At 41.8% G+C, this 21,967-nt stretch overlaps 2 protein-coding genes across 2 annotated transcripts; one reads left to right on the plus strand and one right to left on the minus strand.

Moving 5' to 3' along the window:
• The first annotated feature begins 1,070 nt into the window (after window positions 1-1,070).
• Window positions 1,071-9,636, plus strand: ercc2 (excision repair cross-complementation group 2). Its single transcript, XM_084950646.1, has 23 exons — window positions 1,071-1,245; window positions 1,468-1,567; window positions 2,517-2,594; window positions 2,676-2,738; window positions 2,865-2,978; window positions 3,071-3,187; window positions 3,617-3,733; window positions 3,983-4,106; window positions 4,234-4,330; window positions 4,537-4,670; window positions 4,902-5,070; window positions 5,185-5,303; window positions 5,409-5,478; window positions 5,655-5,724; window positions 6,229-6,330; window positions 6,489-6,552; window positions 6,677-6,798; window positions 7,127-7,219; window positions 7,374-7,446; window positions 7,593-7,663; window positions 7,874-8,017; window positions 8,151-8,294; window positions 8,757-9,636. Exons 1-23 carry the CDS (start codon window positions 1,241-1,243, stop codon window positions 8,847-8,849), a joined length of 2,283 nt encoding a protein of 760 aa, XP_084806772.1. The 5' UTR covers window positions 1,071-1,240; the 3' UTR covers window positions 8,850-9,636.
• Window positions 9,637-9,790: 154 nt separating this feature from the next.
• On the minus strand, window positions 9,791-21,967 carry klc3 (kinesin light chain 3). Its single transcript, XM_084950647.1, has 14 exons — window positions 21,740-21,967; window positions 19,548-19,796; window positions 18,885-18,950; window positions 17,747-17,911; window positions 17,061-17,136; window positions 15,954-16,099; window positions 15,783-15,865; window positions 15,019-15,106; window positions 14,672-14,773; window positions 13,920-14,093; window positions 13,720-13,819; window positions 12,913-13,087; window positions 12,761-12,827; window positions 9,791-12,649 (listed from the first exon to the last, which is right to left on the minus strand). The coding sequence occupies exons 2-14, from the start codon at window positions 19,755-19,757 to the stop codon at window positions 12,566-12,568; spliced, it is 1,536 nt and encodes a 511-aa protein (XP_084806773.1). The 5' UTR covers window positions 19,758-19,796; window positions 21,740-21,967; the 3' UTR covers window positions 9,791-12,565.

Raw genomic sequence — 21,967 nt, forward strand, 5'->3', positions numbered from 1 at the left:
GCTTCTTCGCAGACACACACTTTATAGACATTAATACTAGTAGGCATACTTTATGGGTGTTTTTCACATGCAGCGATGAGGTGAATAAAGATTTCCAAACCTCTGAACCACAGTGATGTAATTACAAAAAAAAAAAGATTCATTTTTAATAGTTTTCAGATTAAATTTCAAATCACTAAAAACTAGTTTTCAATTCAGTGCAGATGCAGTAATAGTGTAAATCTGTATAATAAATGTTAATATGTGTGAAACTGAAGAACCTGGAAAGCAAAAAACAACAACAAAGGACTGTAATTTTGTTGACGGTCTATTTAAAATTATTTATTAATATATTCTGAGAATTCAGATTGCTTTGTTTTGATGAAAAACTCATCCTAATAGGAGTATTTTGAAAGGACTAGTGATTCTAGTGTGCACAAGGGCGATTTTATTGCTATGTGCTGCCCCCGTGTGGTCACTCTTTGGAATGGCAACTCTTTAAAATGATTAAAATCTCATTAATGCAGCTGACTTAGAACTACTTCCGGAAAAGCCTGTGAAAATAAAGTTATATAATAGGGTATTCCAAATAACACAAAAAATATAATGAAATTACCCAACACATGCATGCCTTTGCTGTAGACGCTGAAGCCTAAATAATGAACGAAAGCATGGAGAAAGCACAGCTGTGAATTTTAACTATAACGTAACAAGCAAGACGACCGAAAAGTCACATTTACCGCTACACAGTAAGATGTAACAGCTGGTTGTGTCGATGTTTGGCAACACACAGTATACCATTTATGTTAGCGTTTCTTTTTCAAACTATTCACCGGAAATGAAACTGTTATATGACTCGAATGTGCCCCCCCCCCCCCCCCCAAGAGCAAGTTAGCGTCGATAGCAGCAGGCTAACACTTCCAGTTGAAGTAGTCGTAGTCAAATCTAAATATAAATACATAAATAAAATAAATAAAAGGAGATAATAACTATAAACTGATTAAATAACGGGTTTTTAAATGTAACTTCAAAGTATTACAGAGGAGTATTTAGTTTTCCTTTTGGCCTGCAGGGGGCGGTAATCCGTCTGATAGCGTTTAAACGATAAACGAAGAAGAATTAAATGCTGTAACAGGCTGTGGCGTCTCTAATGCGGCGTTTTGTTTTGTGTTTTTGGCGCACATTCAAATTTTAATGACTGTTTTAAAATAACACAAGTTACGTAAAAAGAAGAGGAGCTGCCGCTAAACGTGCTGTGAAGATGAAGTGAGTATTTTACTGAGTACAAACAGACAACATGGGCTGTGACATACCTGAGCCAAGTCCACATAAAATCAGAGTTTTGTGGCTCTAGTTTATCCAAATCATTGTTTTAACTTTTATTTTAGATGTCTCGCACTCATTCACACATACTTGGCTTAAAGATAGTCCAGTATGAAGCCTGTACAGCTGCTGTGCACTGTTAGCATCGTTGCTGTTTCCTTGCAGGCTCAACATTGAGGGTCTGCTGGTGTATTTTCCCTATGACTACATCTACCCCGAGCAGTACTCCTACATGCTGGAGCTGAAGAGGACGCTGGATGCCAAGGTGGGTGGCGTTAGAGGTTAATCTGAAGGTGTGGTTTTCATGCACAGTGCTCCTATCTACACAAATACCCTGGGTTGGATGACACGTGTGAACGAGAGTAATGAACAGTGGAGATGAGAGGTGGATTGCATGGAGATGAGTGTTACCAGTGTTTTGTGACAGAATGATATCAGCAAGAGTGAAAGGCAAGGTTTACAAGATGGTAGTGAGACTTGGTATGATGTTTGGTTTGAAGACTGTGGCACTGTAAAAAAGACAGGAGGCTGAACTGAGGATGTTGAGATTTTCATTGTGAGTGACCAGGCTGGTTAGATTACAGTTGAATACATCAGAGGGTTGAGATTGTTTGTAGACAAAGTTAGAGAGGCTGGGATGGTTTGGACGTGTGCAGAGGAGGGATAGTGGATATATTGGTCAGAGGGTGTTGAAGATGGAGCTGCCAGGCATGAGAGAAGAGGAAGAACTCAGAGAAATGGATGTGGTGAAGGAGGACATGTGATATATAAAGCCTGTACAGCTGCTGTTGGGGACAGAGGAGGAAGCGATGCGATAAATTCATTTTGGTCTGAAGAAGATGGAAGACGAGTCATCTTTTTTATCCAGTTGTTATTTCAGTTATTTAGGATGATCATATTTTCTGCTCTTTGCTGTTTCCAGTTAAAGAAAAGTTCACATTTTTCTTGATGTGATCAGTCCAGTCATGCATGTATGTATTTTGAAATTTGAGTTACTTTTTTCCTCCTTTTCTTCCTTGGAGGTGAAGAGATGATTCCTAAAGTTACAGTGTTTAGTCCAGATTTTACCTTTTGTGTCATCGTGTCGTGTTTTGTTGCTCCTTCAGGGAAGTACAGTGTGTCCATCTCAAATTTTACTAACACACAAACACGTGTTTAAAAGTGTTTACTTTCAGCTGTTGCTTTCTGTGTTAACCGAACCTGTTCCTGTTCAGGGTCATGGAGTCTTGGAGATGCCATCAGGGACAGGGAAGACCATCTCTCTACTGTCCCTCATTGTGGCCTACCAAAGGGTGAGTTCAGCCTCTCTCATAAACGGTTCATACTAACAGCTGGTGGCAGATTAGCATGTAAATATGTTCTCTCTCTCTCAGGCTTTCCCTCTGGAGGTCACCAAGTTAATTTACTGCTCTAGAACAGTTCCAGAGATCGAGAAGGTGAGTGGACGTCAAATCAGTCGTCAGTGAAGCGTGTTTCTACTTTGTAACTTTCTTTTTGAGTTACACAAGAAGAAGCTTTCAAAGCCCCGAAGTCTCAGACTGTGTTTGATTCTTTCCGATGAGGTTGTGGAGGAGCTGAGGAAGCTGATGGAGTTTTACACTAAAGAAACAGGAGAGAGCAACAACTTCCTGGCTCTTGCTCTTTCCTCCAGGAAGAACCTCTGCATCCACCCTGAGGTATGAACACCTGCATCCCACAAAGCCAGAAGAGCGATTCAGGATTCAGCTTTCTCCTTTCAAAAGTGACCGACACGCTTGTCTTCACACAGGTGAGCTCTCTGCGCTTCAGTAAGGAAGTCGATGGGAAGTGCCACAGTCTGACAGCATCGTACATCCGCGCACAACATCAAAGCAACCCCAACGTGCCCGTCTGTCGCTTCTACGAGGTAAGAACTCACATCAGATGGTGTTTTTCAACAGAAGCAGAAGTTATTTTTTGTTTTGTTTTTTGTAATGGCCGATGACATGACAGCATCAGGCTTCAGCATAACGGGTGGGGTTTGATCTTTATGGATTAAAAGTTTAAAAACAAGTTCAGGTTTCTATTCTTTAGTAATCTTTTCATTTCTGTGCTGGGTGATTACAACGTACTGGCTCGACATGATTAGTTAGGAGCATTTAATCAGTCTGAAAATTTAAATCCAGCCACTACTCGACACCATCAGATATGCAGATTAGAAAAGTGTTTTTGGTTTCTGGCTGTCACTTACATGAACTCAGGAACTGATAAAGTTTTATGAGTCTCAGATACAAACTGTGTAGGTTTGCAATGCCTGAAAACTGGGAAACAGAGGAAAACCTGGTTTGTGTTGCAGGAGTTCGATTCAGTCGGCCGACAGGTGCCTCTTCCTGCTGGCATCTACAACCTTGATGACCTCAAGGCCTTTGGCAGGAGGAAGGGCTGGTGTCCTTACTATCTGGCTCGCTATTCAGTGAGTTACTGGGAAAACCTTTACTGTGAAAATGCCAAATCCGTGACCATGTAATGTATATGAACATGAATGAGATTTTGAGTGTTTTATTACATGTAAAATGCTGTTTGCATGCTTTTATAGGAAAAACATTTTTCTCACTGGCTGCTCTAATTGGAAAATAAATGATAACACGTCAGCTTCTCATTACTGAATAATCCAGAGTTTAATGTTGTATCTTGAAGCTTGTTTCCTCTTGATTTCTCTCAGATCCTGCATGCCAACATTGTGGTGTACAGCTACCACTACCTGCTGGACCCCAAGATAGCTGATCTGGTGTCTAAAGAGCTGGCAAAGAAATCTGTAGTGGTATTTGATGAGGCTCATAATATCGGTGAGCAATTAATCTGAGTCTAATATGCACATTCGGTGCATTTAGCTGAATGTTTTTGTCTATTTTAGGAATTTGTTTTATAGTAATTATTTAAAAGAATTCATACTTTCTTTCACTCTCTCCTCAGACAACGTGTGCATCGACTCCATGAGCGTAAATATCACCAGGCGAACGCTGGACCGCTGTCAGAACAACGTGGACACTCTCCAGAACACCATACACAAGTAATGCTTGCATCATTACTTGCAACATGGAAATGCATCCATGTTTTCCTGAACGAATGAAAGATTGCACCAATAATCGGAACGTCTTTGCTCCTCTCACTGGCTGTAATTTTGCAGAACAGATTAAAGAGACAGAAAATAAGGAAATCTTACGAATGAGTATTAATCTAAGCTACTGTAATCTGCCTCTTCTGCTGTGTTTATAGGATAAAGGAGACGGATGCTGCTAAGCTGAGGGAGGAGTACAGACGCTTGGTGGAGGGGCTGAAGCAAGCCAATGTGGCGAGAGAAACCGACATCTACCTCGCAAATCCGGTGTTGCCTGATGAAATCCTTCAAGGTTTTTCCTTTAATTGTTCTCTCAGCTCAGAGTAAATTTTGAAGCGCTGGTTTAGAAGCAGAGTTTGGTAGTAAGCATTTCAAGTTGTCTCTAAGTCCTCCGTCCGCATCAAACTCCAGACATTGGAACTGTAATCTTTCTGGACGGGTTTAGATGAAGAGCCGAATCTTATTGTAGACATGAGCCAAAAAAAAATCTAAAACACAAACTGTCCTCCTCTCTTTCTGTCAGAGGCGGTGCCTGGCTCTATTCGTACAGCCGAGCACTTTGTAGGTTTCATAAGACGCTTCCTGGAGTATCTGAAGTCTCGTCTGAGGGTCCAACACGTCGTACAGGAGAGCGCGCCGCAGTTCCTTAAAGACATTTTCGAAAAAGTCTGCATCGACCGCAAGCCTCTGAGGTCAGTTTCAGCTTCTTTTCTGCTCTAATGCGAATGCGAACAGCCTCGCTTAGTTTCTTGGTCGTTTCTGTTTCCCGTCTCTTTATCACCGATCCATCCTCCTTGTATCTCCAGGTTTTGTGCAGAGCGGTTGCAGTCGTTGCTTCGAACTCTGGAGATCGCCGACATCACAGACTTCTCAGCTGTTACTCTCATCTCGAACTTCGCCACTCTCGTCAGCACCTACAGCCAAGGTAGTAAAAAGTCCCGCCTCTGTTCAACTCCAAGTAACACGGTGGCATTAATAAACGTAGATGCTGTTGGATTATGATCTGTAGTATCTCTCTGTGTCTAAAAAGGCTTCACCATCATCATCGAGCCCTTTGAAGACAGAACTCCGACCATCGCCAACCCCGTGCTGCATTTCAGGTGAGCTGCACAATGAATTCTGAACGAGTTCATGTGCCGCCGTCTGCAGAGGAGATTACCTGTGATTGTCATTTAGTTTCATTCTTTTACACAAATCGTTTTAACACAAGTAAAAGGAGATGCCAGGTTGATATCTGTGTATCACAGGTCAGTGTGTTTGTCTGTTCCCCTCTCAGCTGCATGGACCCGTCTATAGCCATCAAACCAGTTTTCCAAAGATTCCAGTCAGTCATCATCACCTCAGGGGTACGTACTTCCTTTCTGCTCATTTCAGTCCGGTGACATTTAATTTACAATTTTTAATTCATTAAAGGTACAAAAACAATCTGGTGACGTCCGCACAGTGAGTGAAGTAATCAAGTTTCCTTTTTATTCTTTGAAACAAAATTAGGTGAAGTTCTCACTTCATTTTTTTCCCTGCAGACCTCCGATAATAACATCATAATACTGTAAAACTTCCATTCAACACGTTCTGTCTTGAAATATAATCCCGTTGTTTATTCAACGACACGTGTGACTGCTGAGTTTTTCTTACATGTGCAGGAGTCTGAATTCCTTCTTGCAGTGTCTTGTTCTTAGTTTTAAACGTCTAAGTAAAGCCGTTAGAAGCACCTCGTTTGTTCCTGAGTGAACAGACATCAGGTCATCGCCTCTTTGAAGCCTTTGAAATGAAAGATCTGATTCGAAGGATCTAAATGAAAGCCTGATCTAATTTCACCATCTTACCCCTGATGTTTCTCCTCTCTTCAGACACTTTCCCCCCTGGACATCTATCCCCGCATCCTTGACTTTCGCCCGGTTACCATGGCGTCCTTCACCATGACACTGGCGCGCACCTGCCTCTGCCCTCTGGTCTGTAACAACACTTAATATGGAAAAAAAAAACTAAAAAACAACTGTGGTCCTGGGTGGAGTCACAAAAGCACCACCACCTTGGAGACATGAACAAAAAGAGGAGAGAAACATAATCAGCTGGATCATTTCCATCACTTTGTTTCTGTCTTCCACAGATTGTTGGCAGAGGAAACGACCAGGTGGCCCTGAGCTCCAAGTTTGAGACCAGAGAAGATTTTGGTTAGTAAAAATAACTTGTGCTATTTGAACGTGACCTCTCAAATCAAAGGCTGTACAACTACAAATTGCAACGCTGTGTTTTCATCAACATGTAACGAGATCATTTTCATGTTTTCTTCTCCAGCTGTGATTCGGAATTATGGTAACCTGCTTCTGGAGATGTCTGCGGTCGTTCCTGATGGGATTGTGGCGTTTTTCACCAGCTACGTCTACATGGAGAACATCGTGGCGTCCTGGTATGAACAGGTCAGTGTGTGTGTAATCCACAAGCATCTGAGTAACTGAAACAACCGCCGTTTTTCTTTCGTGAAGCTGTAGAAATCTGACATATCTTTCTGTAATCTGTGAAGTGGCTTTATTTTAAACATGTAAAAAAATAGAACAATGAAGGAAAAAAACACAAACAAAATAAAACATAAAGAGAAAAATAATCACAATAGATAACTTTATATGTTCAAAAATGAGCCGGAAGAAGCATTCTCTTATTTAATCCCAGTTCGTTTAGTAACTAATATATTAATAATAAATTAATTTTGTGTGTTTTTGTTGTTTCTGGGGTCACGTTCGCTTGCAGGGTATCCTGGAGAATATCCAGAGAAACAAGCTGATCTTCATCGAGACTCAGGATGCTGCAGAGACGAGCATGGCCCTGGAGAAATACCAAGAGGTCAGACCCATTATTGTAGTAGTATACAGCATTTAACTAACAGAGAGAACAAAGAGACCAAAATCATAAATTGAGCCGTGAACAAACAAACAGATGTTCAGATCTTTTGTGTTGACAGACTTTGACCTTTGACCTTCCTGTCTCTGCTGTTTAGGCGTGTGAGAACGGCCGAGGAGCCATCCTCCTGTCTGTGGCCAGAGGAAAAGTGTCTGAAGGGATCGATTTCGGTAAGTCATCGAGTTGCTCTGTGCGGCTCCAGCAGGACAAATTAAAGCAAACAGCAGAAGAAGAATCCTGCGTGGCTGGAGACGATAAGATGAAGCAAACATGCGTTTTGTCGCTGACTCTGAGTCTCGTTGTGTTTTCTGTTCAGTGCACCATTATGGCCGTGCTGTCATCATGTTTGGAGTGCCGTATGTTTATACGCAGAGCCGCATCCTAAAGGTCAGAATCACCTCTGTGTGGGGTCAAAGCTTAGAAAGTTAAATCTATTCATATTTTGTATTTGAGCTGTGATGTTTGCTATTCAAGGATTTATATTATCAAACGAGTAACAAAACCACACATTTTAGTTTGTGTTCGTTCCCTTTTCTCAGTCTGGATAGTTTTGTCATGATTCCCTAAGGGTTTTTCTCTCTCTGTAACTCGACTCAGGCTCGGCTGGAGTACCTTCGGGATCAGTTTCAGATCAGGGAGAACGACTTTCTGACGTTTGACGCCATGCGCCACGCGGCTCAGTGCGTAGGCAGAGCCATCCGAGGCAAAACTGACTATGGACTCATGATTTTTGCTGACAAGGTGTGTCTGAATATTTGTCTGATCCTGCCGCAGTACGCCAGGCTTCTACACTCTGCTTCACAGCGGCAGTCCTTCGAGTTTAACGCTGAAGTAGCTGAGCGAAGCCTGTACTAACCTCCTCTGTGCTCTGCAGCGTTACGCACGAGCAGACAAACGTGGGAAGCTACCCCGCTGGATTCAGGAGCACATCAACGACGGCAGTCTGAACCTCACCGTGGACGAGGCCGTGCAGCTTTCCAAGCACTTCCTGCGGCAGATGGCTCAGCCTTTCAGACAGGTACAACGCGCCAAGCATCACAAGCACCACTGCAACGAGTAAACGAACACAGGACAGCACACTGGCTTTAAAAGGAGCAAAGCATTGGGTTTAGTGATCTTCTCCCCGTGATTGGCTCAAACATCTGTCCTCTTGTCTAAGAGTCTGCTTCATTTCTGAAGCTTAATGAAACTTAATGTTATAATTTAATACCTTAAATGGGGAAAAGTTTTATAATCTAGCAAATTAATCTTAAAGTGTCTGACGAGTTGTTGGTGTCATTGTTTACTGGCACAACTCTGGCACCAGAAAAATAAATCCACTGCCATCGAGATCATGAGCCACCTGACTTTGTTGATCAGATGAATAAATGCTGCTGTAAAGCAGTTTGAATTGCACGGAGCTGCACAGCTCTTATGAGCGCTGACGTTTCCGGACAACAGCTGACCAGGCAGCCATGCTTGCTTCTCTCTTTCTCTCCAGGAGGACCAGTTGGGTTTGTCTCTGCTGACTCTCGAGCAGCTGGAGTCGGAGGAAATGCTGCAGAAAATCACTCAGATTGCTCATCAGACCTGAAGGTGACACGAACCGTATGACAGTTACCACAGCAGCACCATAAACAGAGTCATCAGCTGTCACCAGATTAGGGTTAAATATGGGTCTGCTCTAAAAGGGCAGGTCCACCTTAACTTTAGGAAGGAAAAACTCAGAATTATGTTTTAAGTGTCTGTTTTCCCTCAAGTGGTAAAAATACTGTAAAAGTATTTAAAGTATTTTCAGCTCTGCTGGTGACAGTAATGACTTCTGACAGGAGAGCCGCTCCCACACCAACGATGTGAGCCTCAGTCAAAGCCGCTCATGGGTCAGTCGGTATTTAAGGTTGCACTCAGTCTGCAGAGTAGACCATCTGCAGACCTTTGAACCACTTAAGTACATATTTCAGTACTCTGTTCAGCTTTTCACTGAAGTACGGAGCAGTAAACTATGAAACTTATTTTCCCCTTTATTAATCAAAGGAAGAAGCCTTTGCTTCTGCAGACGCACATGCTACAGAAAATCCAGCAACACTAAGTTCTAAATGTGTGTTTCAGTCTTCAGCATTACCGTAATGCAGAAGTTTCAGTTCATTTAGTTTTTTTTTTAAATTTCTTTTGATTGGTGAAATGTTTTTGAGTGAAGCAAGAAAACTGTGTCAGTAGGTCAGCGTGTTGCATCAGAGATGTGACACTAACACTGGTGTCTGTGCAGCGTCTGTCTTATAGACAAGAATACTGTCAGGTTACTTTTCTACTGCAGCTATACATAAATGCTGTTTTATACTGTTTTCCAACCAGGAAGCTGGAATATAAATGTTTGTATGTAACAGTTGACTTGTTTTTCTTCTGTGGGAAGTGTTTGAATCTAAAGTGTCCATCCATCATTCGCTGATCTTAATATTTAGACAAAAAGGGCTTTAATTTATGAAACAGACAAACAGCACAAACACAGAGAGGAAAGAAAACACACACATACAAGGGTTATCAGTGTCTTAGTTTAATTTATTACAGCTCAAATTTGCAAATATAAAACAAATATTCATCTTTTCCACATTCTTACATGTGCTTCACTCAGCTTGTAACAGACTGTGGTTTAACAGCAGCTAACACGGTGCGACTTCAGCCCTTTAAACAGACTGCAGTGGCTGTCTTCTACCACTGCAAATGCAAAACAAGATTCCTACGAGGAGTCTCATGGAATAAAAATCTTCATGGATCAGGTGGTAATGCTGCTTTCAGGGACCCAGCCTATTATCAGAATTCTCAGGTGTTTGTGTAAAACTTGTTATTCAACGCTCTTTGTAACAAATCTTCAGTTCAACTAGTTTAAAAAATATCTCTAATAAATATCAGAAAGTAGAATGACATTCCACATTATTTGAATCTTTTTGTAGTAGTAGATTTCAGGCATTTCAGTGAAAAGCATAGATGTAACATTAGACGAATACCTCAATATCTAAACGTAGGCTACCTCAGTAGTTGATAATGCTACTTCTACCAGCGTAGAGTGAAAGCCTCGAATGCACCATCATATTTATGTATCACTCGGCTGCTGAGCGATCCACCCGTCCCCTCCTTTGCTCTCTCATTGCTCGTTGGCTGTCTCATGATTTGATTGCTTTCCTGGTTAGACATCAGTGATGTTTGCCAGAAACATTTTCAACTTGGCTGCAAAGCTGTACCGCCGCTGCTATTTTTACTACTTGTTCTTGTGCTTTGCCTTGGAAACATTTTATAAATCTACACGGCGGCTTTCGGTAAAGACTTTCATCTCAACCTCAAAAACCAGTTTAAAATTATCAGGCCAAAGCTGACATTTGGGCACACAGCAACAAACCTAGGGAGACTTTTACACATCTGAAATTCAAAATGCAACAAACAGATAATCAATAAATACTGAACATAGGCTACGTTCACACTGCAGGTCTTAATGCTCAATTCCGATTTTTTGATCAAATCCAATTTTTTTTTGTCTGCTCGTTCACACTACAAATAAAATGCGACAGCAAACGCGCTCTAGTGTGAACGCTCAAAGCGGCCCGCATGCGCAAAAGACGTCACACAACGCGCTCTGTTTAGACCCAGAGCAAACAGTATTGTTTGACTGATGGCCCTTTAATATAAAGACTTCGGACTTGACATTTCCCAATTTTTGCTTTAAGTTATTTTGTTATTTACATAATAATGTAAATAACCTAATAATGATCCTTATTGCTGTTTTAGAGGAGCGGTGCTTCAAAGGATAGCTGCAGATTTCTGTCAGAATCTGCAGATTATGCAGTACAAATAAAATGTTCACGTTTCTCCAACGTTGTCTTCCCAACAATTTCACTGACATCTACACTGGATGGCCAGGAAGCGTTCGCGATGTCTTCTCCGGCGCTGATAATTGGCGTCTGTCTTGTGTCAGTGACGTAAAAGACGGATTTAATGCGACATGACCGTTCAAACAGCAGTCGCTATCTAAAACATCGGATATGTATCGGATTCAGTACCACATACGAAAGTGACCCAGATCGGATTTGAAAATATCGGATTTGTGCCGTTCACACTGTCACACCATGATCGGATATGAGTCGCATAGGGTCAAAAAAGTGGGATTTGATGCGCTTTCGCCTGCAGTGTGAACGTAGCCTTAGAGAATGATTTACGTCCATATGTGCAAAAGTACTGACTGTAAAAAGTACTAAGTTAAAAAGTCAAATATTTGCTTTTGTAAAGACAATCTGTTTTCACAAGGTGCAAACCAACAGCTGGAATCCTGAAACTGCTCCTACTTGTTTTTTTGTTTTCTTTAAAGTTGTTCCTTATTTTCATCATGTCCGAGCAGGACTTCTGGTCCAATAACGCAGCAGTCTAACAATATAAATTATACATGACCAGCACATTTTAAAGGCAAAATACACGTACCATTTTTTTTTTTTTTTACTTTAAACAGTGTAAACTTTGATAGCTTATCATCTTCCTCGAACGTAAAATTACACTTTACATTTTGATCATTGTGTAAAGAACTTTACATCCCTGCACTGCTTCTCAAATTACAAACAACTCCATTTAAAAAATATGATCTTTAGTATCAAAGCATCAAGTGAAGTGTCTTAAAATTTCCCATAGTTCAAATGTTAACCTACAGATTGCCGCTTTCCTTAGTGTAACGTGGTCACGTTTGTGTAAAAACACAGTCTGCAGGGGAAATGCACAATTTAAAATTAACCTGCTAAGACCCGAACTCTTTCTTGGCATGCATTTTTAATTTCTGTTTGCTATTTGAGCTGATTGGGAAAAATCTTGTATTGTGGTCTAGACAACCCAAAATGTGATGTCCACATATGTGGACGCCAGGTCCTACGAGTTCAAGATCAAAAGTTAACTGGAAATCATAGAACTGAACCTAAAACCAGGAATGACGGGATTTAAAACTTCAAGTGATCTGGAAAAAAATGTCATAGTGCAACTCAGATAACGTCAAGTTAAAATTCATCACATGACCCAGCCCTCTATTTATGCTTTGTTGTTTTGTTTTGTTTTTTTTAAAAGAAAAAACTGAAATTGTGCGTTTTTAGAATGAAACAAACTAATTTTAAAAGTCAGATTTTTGGAAGCATCTTAGTCGAGTCAATTATCTTTTTTCCTTGAAGACTAAAAATGATGAATCCACTCAGGCCTGATGTTCCCACACTGATTAAACACATTGCTCTGTGCCGATCGTCATCTTTGAAAGGTGTTGTGTTTTTAGGGGATATTCTTATTTTTGCGTTAGCTGTTCCCACCCAGCGAGCCTCTTCTCATCAGACTCTGAGTGCTGGAGCTCAGGCCTCGAGTATCCGTCAGCTGACTCGACTGATCAACAAAAACACAAAATGTGTGTTAAGAGGTGACGTTTATCTTAAATGTGCATGAGATGCTTGCAGATTTCTGGTTTTCAGACTGTATGGTTAACAGTCTGCTCACCTCGCTGCCATCCTGACTTTCTCTGACGCCAACATTCAAAACATTCAGCGAGTTTGCCCTCTTCATCCTGAAAACGGGGCAGAACAAACTGTTCATCAGGTGGTTTTTCAGCATTCAGCTGGAGCTAAAACACCTTGTTTACAGAATATTACCCAGCATTCCTTGGGGTTGTTTCCTCCATTCCGACTCCTTTCAGCTTTCGGACCAGTTTCTCGCTGCTTCGCCTGATCGACTCTCTGAGTTTGGTGAAGGAGCCACTGCGCTTAAGTCCGTCCTGTGTGGACCCGCCGTCCTCCACCACGCCGGACCAGCTAGGACGCCCGTCACCTGGACAACAGACATAAAACAAGCAATTGTTTATATTGAAATTTGACGTTTCTTTCTTTTTTTTGGACACAGTTGGACATTAATACGATAAGAACAATATAAAACTGTACAGTATACGAAAAAAATCTAAATAAAACTGTTTTTGCAGAAAGACTGAGACAGGCCTACATTTAAAAATATGAAAACTGCTGAAGTAAAACTACAAAAATGACAGATTTCCACTGAGTCTGACTGAGACTTATATGATGAAATAGTGTATGAGGCAAAGAAGCTATTATGTGTCATGTATCTGCTGTCAGAGAAGCCGAAAGGACAAACTCCGGGGCTTATAGGGTAAATATAGGGTGCGGCCCCTATATTTGAATGCAAATCATGCAAACATTAAAAAAGGTACATTAGCCAAATTCAACATGAACACACAAAGACAACACAGAAAGCTAAAACTGAGCAGAATGAATCACAGCTCATTTTAAAATGATAAAAATGAATGTGTTATGCCAGCGTTAGGTAGTTTTCTCAGTACTCAGTGGTGGAACTGATCCCTTGTGGTTATCTCACGCTCTTAAAATGTCATCGTGTCACAAGAACAATTACACAAACATGAGCAGTTACATGAAGTAATCTGTTTGTACCTTCAACGGACCCAAACTCCTTTTCATGCGCTCTGGTCAGGATCTCTTTGTAAAGAGCTTCAGCTTGTCTGTATTTCCCCTGCTTAAGATAACATGATGCCTGAGGGAGAGGGGGAGGAGGGGTTTAAATGATGATTGAAATAATAATATTGTAAACTAACAACAGCCTCAGTAATCCAGACAACAAGGTTTCCTCTCACCAGGTTGTTCTTGGTTTTAGCCACGTTGGCGTCGTCTGGTCCCAGCTTGCTCTGGTAGATGTGCAGAGCGCGCTCATAGTACTGCTCCACTTCCTGGTACTTCCCCTGGTTCTGACACAGCAGAGCCAGGTTGTTCAGCTGTTTGGCCACATCTGGATGATCTGTACCGAGAACCTGAGGAGGCGACAAAAAAAAGGTGCACGGTGAGGGACGATCAACCAGTTACTCTTTCCATAACACTTCCAGTATGTGATACAGGGGATGCCTGCTCACTCAGCTCTGTGACATCGAAGGATAGAGGACATATTTAGATGTTTAAGTAAATTAGCAAGGGCAGCACGGTGGCACAGTGGTTAGCACTGTTGCCTCCGGAGTTCAATTCCACCATCAGGCTGGGGTCTTTGCATGTTCTCCCCGTGCGTGGGTTCTCTCCGGGTACTGCGGCTTCCTCCCACAGTCCAAAGACATGCAGATAGGTTAATTGGAAACTTTAAATTGAGTGCGAATGGTTGTCTATGTGTTAGCCCTGCAACAGACTGGTGACCTGTCCAGGGTGTACCCTGCCTCTTGCCCTAAGACCCCCTCATGACCCTGAAAAGGATAATCAGCAGAGAATGGATGGATTGAAGTAAATTAGCAAAACATTTAGTCTGTTATAAGTCCGGCATCCATAATCTAGGTTAGATTAAGGTTAAAGTGAGTTATTAGTAGGAATTTGGGATATCTGTTGTAATACAAACGTGTTTTCTTACCTTCTCTCTGATCTCTAGAGCTCTTTTACAAAGCGGCTCTGCTTCCTTGTATTTTCCTCTTTTCCCATAAAGCACTGCCAGGTTGTTGAGCGTCGCTGCCACCTGCATACACACATGCACACACACACGCACACAAATACACACCAGCTCACTCACTAAAGTCTAAACCACATGAAATGACTACAAAGGGAGCCAATATTTGCAGGTCAGGCATGTCGGAAGCAACGAACAACAAATGAGGATCAAAATTCTTGTAACCCACAAGGTTTTATGTTTCATGTTCAACGCTGAAACCAGTTTTAGCCGCCTCATTATAAGTTTTCTTCCAGTGCAGCTGAGTAACTTACAGCCGGATGGTCCATCCCAAGAGTTTTCTCCCTGATGGCCAAAGCATCGTTCAGCAGGTTGGCGGCCTCTTTGTATTTGTTCTGGTCTCTATAGGGAAACAACACAAACCACACTGTTCACCCAGTGAGAAGCGTTTGGCTTGTTAAGGACACTTCCTCTCTAAGAGTTTCAGATAATCTATCATCTATTACAAGAAACTTTTATTAAACCTCAAATTTGCCAGGTATCACAAGCAAGAGTCAAAGCCACAACCAGTCAGAGCAATATAATGCTGATGACAGAGAAGACGATCCGCTCAATTACTGCACACCAATTAAACTGCTTACACAGGACGCTCGGCTCAAATCGGGCAGGAAAAGCATTTATACGCCTACCTCAACTGATACAAGCACAACAAACCATTTTTTTCCATCTAAAACTGAATAATAAATCACTTTATCTGCAGCATCATTACGTCTTTAACATTTGAAGACATTTAACATTTAAAGTGCATCATTCTGCCGGCAGAGCTGAAGGAAAAGACGTGCACGTGTATGAAACCTGCACCGTATAAGTTAAACGGCACCGATGGGTTAGACAAGACGAAAGCCGGGAGGACATTTCTGAACTGAAGGAGAGTCACACGACGTACTCGACCAGAACAAATAAAGCATGAACTCTGAGTCGCCTGGAAGACCTCGAATGGTTAACCCAGCTTTGATAGTGCCACCGCGGTAGCTGTAAATACCAATACAGACGCTTTTGCAATGCTAACTGACATCACCTGTACACCAGCGCCAGTATATTGAGCATGGTGGCTACGTCTGGGTGGGTGTGGCCAGAGGACTTTTCCAGGTCTTCCAAAGCCTGCGGAGACACGATGAGATCATTTTAAATGGTTGTCAGGCGATTTGTTTTGGTTAGCAACAGTTAGGACAGTGGAAGCCCCTCCCACCTGTTTGCACAGCGGTACCGCGACCTCATATCGTCCCTGGGATGCGTACTGGATGACCAGGTTATGGAGCGTTCGAAGGCGGGCGGGGATCTCGTAGCCGCCCTGCTGGGCTGCAGCTGCTGCACTGCTGTGGTGAGGCTGGGACACTAAACGACAAACAAACAAATAAAAGCAAGACCATGCTGACTTTAGAAGGGCCCAGTTCCTGCTACGGAAACTCATTTTGGATCATTTTAACAGGTCTAACAGAGAGGACCAAAAACAAGGCAGGGTGGAACCTAATATTTAATTTGACCTGTTTTCTATACTGTATGTATCACAAATAAAGTATGATGAAAACTATTTTTTAGATGAATGGATGGATGGTTCTAAGCCCAAATAAAGATATGTTACATGAAAACTGGCTGAATAATTGCACTGCTATTTAGGCAATTAAGTAAAATTGATCATAATAGAAAAGTTTAAGCATAACAATAAATGCAGGTGAAAATTTTTATTTTCCCATTTCATCTTTTCTCCCTGGTCACTCAACCTGCAGTCGTCTAACCTCTAAAAACATTAAAGTTTATATCTTTAAGTTTTTGTCAGGCTTTAACGCTGTCAAAAAACAAAAGTCAAAGGAGGTAACGATGCGTACTCATGTTTCACCATTTTCTAAAAGGAAGCCGCTGTCCTAAAAGATAACTTCAGACTGGCGTCGTATTTCACACTACAGAGATTCACAGATCGCTTTCATGCTTCCACCTTCAAGCGCTCTAAATTCATGTGTAAGCTGATAAAATGTGTTTGTTGTGTGTCAGCAGTTACTCAGATATCAGGATTAGAAGCGACAGTTACACCTTGAGCTTATCTATGCCCAGTGAAGATGTAAACCAGTATCTGCCTCCAGTTTCAACGCTGAGACTTCTTAAAGCACTCAAACTAAATCACGATGAGAGTGGTGCTCAATGTATTGACTAATTTAAATTAAAAACAGTTTGCATTTACTCAACACCTCCTCTGTATCCAAAAAAAAAAAAACATCAAAAAAGGGTTTTGTCATTTTGGAGACAGGGAGGTGTTCAAAGCGATAATAAAAACACATTTCAAAGCCTAGAAGAGCCTCACTCGAAGACTGCTCCTCATCCTCAGCAGGAAAGAGGTCATCCAGAGACTCTTTGTTGGAGGAAGTGTCTTTGTCATCCTGAAATAAGAAACACACACAGCACGACTTAGAAGACAGCAGTACTAACAGTAAGCTTAAATGTTTACTATATGGTTCATATAGTGGTTTCAGTAGCTGCTTTTTGTCAGCGAGCTCTGATAAACCCGCACCTGCACACTGTCCTACACGCTAATTGGCAATGACAGGAAGGCAGCTGAGTGAAGCTAAAGCAGAGAGAGTGAAAAGTGGTGGTACAGTCATCAGATGCAAACCAGCTGGAATCCAAATGAATGCTAATGTTGCTCTATGACATTAGAGTGCTTAAACAGTTTGCCAACACATCAGCAAAAACTTGCTAAACTTGCTAAGATGGGACATGACGTCCTTCTGCCCAGTATATAATTACAACAGCTTTAGTAAAGTCCTCCAAACCTCCAGCTGCAGACAAACTTTCAGCATATTAATTTGATGAATATACACACAAACACCATGGTTAAGATTCCTGTGCTGACACAGCGAAGCGCTGACTCTCCCTGTTACTCATCTTGAAGGGCAGGTTGTTTTTTGTCACTCAAACTCTCAGCTGGCTGGTAAATACCAACAGATTCTTCTGCAGACATATGTGGGTTAGCATGTTTTCTGTCCTCACCAGAGGCGGCTCATCCTGGTCATACTTGCGTATGGAGGACATGAACTGCAGGTGTCTGTTCTGCTCCTCGAGGGTGACCACCTCCTGCTCTGTGTCCTGAAGCCGCTGCTGAGCGCCAGCCAGCTCATCCCTCAACCACTGGTTCTCCTGACAGAGACGACGAACCTGAGAGGGAGGATGCAGAAATGAGAGCGAGGATGATACAAAACAAAGAGAAGAGGAAGGAAACAGGCGAGAGAATGAAGGAGCCATGCAACAAAAACGCAGACACTGCCATATCTAAATGCTTAAAGTTACAGTGTGTAAAGTTTTCACCAGTAGATATCAGGAGAATGCAGATTGCAGCCAATTGAATCCTGTTTTCTTAGCACTTCGAGTGCTAATCTAAGCTACGGTGGCCGCTGTAGGACAAACATGTTTTAGTCAGCCAAGAGAGATCAAAAACATTACATTCAGCCACATCCCGCCAGCATATTTCTACCAGTTTTCATTACAAAAAAAAAGTTTTTTGTACACCTTCTATTTTAACATATTTGAAATATATCAACAATAATCAATACATAAGAAACAAAAAACTAATATGTGCCATTTAAATATTTTGCAGTTATGTTTTCATCCAAGTCACTTCAAAAGCTCTTGCCGCTGTTCATCTGTAGCGAGTTTTCTACAGATAGCAAAGTGACCCCAGACTGCAGTTTTCCCCCCTCTGTGGCAGGTTGTCAGTCCACTGTTTACCTCAGCTGTCAATGCCGGGTGTGAAGCATGCTTTTCTACCTACTGTGGCGGAGCGAGTAAAAGGAGTCTGACAAGACAAATCTGCTGACTAAATTAGGACTAGATTAGCATGTTTATGCACATGTGTTAGAGCCCTGAGTGAGATGAGCAGGGAGAGGAAGACAATTTATTAAGACATCGTTTCCTCCTTTGCATTTTGTTTCTTTGGTGAAGAGGACGTTTTCTTCTTCGGCAAGACATATGATGCTTCATATCGTCTAAAGACGGATATATGAATTTGCCTCCACGACAGGTGAATGCTAACTTAGATATTTGCTTTAACAAACATTTAAAAAGGGAGACCAAATGAAGTAGCCTATGATGAGTGTCAACACAAGTATACAGGTCTTTTCGACAAACTCACCTGAGCTCGTAGCTTTTGTTTCTCTGCCTCCAGAGAACCGAGGTGAGCTGACAACGCCATCATCACCTGAAGACAATTTTAAAAGTGTAAACCCAACAGAAACAGAAACAACAGAAAGAAGACTGCGTGTACCATGAAGGGAGATCAGTGACTTAACGACTATGCTTCAGTAAATGAGCTCAAAACCTGTCAACAGCCCGACTTCAGACAAAACAAATCAAAGGAAAAACAGTCATCAGTGCCTCGGGACACCAACAGGAACAACAACAACACAAAAAAGAAATTTAAAAAAATAAATAAAAAATGACAGACATCAGATATTTTTATGTGTCAGTTAATTTAAGTTTGTCATCAACCATTCATGACAGAAATGCAAGTCTGAAAATTATTTTTTCTTTTTCAAAATAACTGCGCCTGGCAAGCTAAACACGTTTGTTTGTTAAGGTTCAAATAAAAACACAGTCAGTTAAAATAATTAAAACTAAACGTAAACTCAAAACTATTTCATAAAAAAATCACTTATGTAAAGTACAAGAAGTTCAATTTGAAATTATCTGGGAATGTTATTTTCTTCCATTTCAGCCTTAAAAAAAAGCTTGAAGACAAAGACGTGTGACACAAGATTTCATTGCGACTGCTTGCTTCTTTATTTCCTGGTGGTACCTGTGCCTCACTCAGCCCCAGCTCTATCCTCTCCAGCGACTGGTGGATGATGCTGGTCTTCTCCTGCTCAACGCTGCTGCTCTCTGGCACCGCCCGGCTCTCCAGCGCCTCCTGCAGGCTCTCCAGCAGGCTGCGGTTCTCCCCTCTCAGCGCCTCCAGCCCTGCGATCACCTGCTGCGTGCTACACAGGATCTCCTCCCCCGACAACATGGCTGCTGCTCCGAGGTTCCTTTTCTCACTGTGACCGACCTGAGAACAGCACATCGTTACAGCATTATCTGCAGTGAGAGTTTATTATGCATTTATTTAGCAGTAACGGCAGAGTGAGAGCTGTAGGGGGATCAGTGCTACATGCAGCTGAAATATTTATGAGTAAAAGTGATAACAGAAGCTGACAGCAGCAGTAACTGAAACCGCTGAAGTACTAGTAGTAGAAGCAGCAGTGCAATAGTAAACACAGATGGATTTATTTTCTAAAATATGAAAGGTGGCTTAAAGCATAATTTAAAAGTGCTGTTGGTGAAGTGTATACGTGACACAGCTGATGGATAAATAGACTACATGGAAGGTCTGTGAGAAAAGCAAGAAAAAGAAGAAGTAAACTTTGATAATGTTTGTTTAATCTGAATCCAGCCCCATGAAGGGAGTGACTCTCTGATGAGTCAGCCTCATGCCTGCTGAAGGGTCCCTCAGTGCGAGGGCTGTGGCAGAACTACAGCAACAAGCTTTGGGACCAATGGAAACAGGAACAACCACTCAGAAGCTGACTTATAGTGCAATAGATGGATTCATTAAGACCATGTCTGCTGCTTTTTCAGGAAACTTCAAGGGTCACATCACCCTGTACGTCTCACTCATACCTACATGTTGACATGTGTTTCATCTTCTAGCTGAGATTCCTTCTGAGTCAAAATAGTTTCTGCTATAGTCATTTTATAGAAAACAGTCTCAAAATGTTAGACTCTATTTAGTCAAAGAATTAAAACCACAATAACGCTGAGTGAGTGACCACTAGACATAAATACAGCAGGTACAAAGGTAAATTTAGCCTTTTGTGTCCACACAAAGACCTACTCGTTCTCAGTGAAAGGTCAGTAAGACTGAATAAAAGCAGATCCTGTGTTAACTCGGTCCACTTTAAGGCTTGCTGGTTTTAAACAGTATTAAATGTGATTAATTCTCAATGCAAAGTGTGTGAGGAGAGTTACCTTTCACAGGTAACTCCAACCTAAAACTACACAGAAGCAGATTTCTTATTGGTTTCACTGAATGCACTTTTTTCAATGTAAAGTGGATTAAAAATGTAAAGAACACTGTAATTCAGCACTGTCAGGAAGTACTTGGCTACTCCGCTACAGGAATGTTGCGGATAAAATCCAGAAACACAATTCACAGCTGTCAGCAACTTCACCACAAAGAAAAACTCATAGCTTTCAGTTTCCTTTTTTCTGATCTCTTCTGGGCACACACAGAAGCGAAGTGAGCCTCTGGAGCTAAATACGAGGGTTCACAAGCAAACAAACAACATGAAGGTCACTTTAGTCACTATTAAACACCTCTTTTGCATGTCATGTCATCAACTGCATTAGTACAGGATCACACTTTTAAGACTTTTAAGATTAAGAAAAACAAATGTATAATAGAAACAAGTTGACAAGACACAAAATCCACTTCTACATGGACAAACAAGAGCTGCTTCTTCTTTTGGCGGCTCCTTTTATTGGGCACCAGTGTGTATCATGTGCCACCCTATCCCTCCACAGTGGCAGCCACTGGGGTTGTAGTTCCTCTGACAGTTCCTCTGGGGGGGCTCTGACATGTCTGTGCCCAGGGCCCAAGTATCTCATAATCCGCCCATGTGTTTATAACTGGATGTCTGACCATCTGTCCAAGCAGCCATGATGGATTTAAGTGTCTTTTCCAACCTTTATAAGGAAGCTGGTGATAATAAAATGCTGCTGGACACAAACAGCACTGCGTCACATTTCAGCAGCACATTTCAGCTGTGTGTTTGTCAACAGTTTTAAAAGTGTCCACTGAGTCTAAACACCACCGGCTGCTGCAGCTACAAGACAGAAACATCTTCCTGCACAACAACACAATAAAAAAACAAAAACAAAAGATGTCTCTCTCACACAGACTGCTGCGCCTCATTTCAGATCCACAACAACCGACAGTTATTTATAGCCTACCTGCTAAGTCCAAACTCCCGCGGCGCGCTTTCGTGTTGATCCACAGTTTGAATGAAATAATGGTTTTTATGTGTAAACTGGAGCCCGTCAGTCACTGCGGAACATCTCCGCTCACAGTAACTTTCAGTTTATTTATTTTTAAAGAGGAGGGACGGAGAAAAGTGAACGCTGTTAATCGTTCACCTGCCGCCTCCTCCTGTCATTACGCAGCCGCTAGCATCAAGCTAG

Source organism: Perissodus microlepis, chromosome 14, assembly GCF_051167445.1.
Source record: "Perissodus microlepis isolate ML-2025 ecotype Zambia chromosome 14, ASM5116744v1, whole genome shotgun sequence".
NCBI classification, from domain to species: Eukaryota; Metazoa; Chordata; class Actinopteri; order Cichliformes; family Cichlidae; genus Perissodus; species Perissodus microlepis.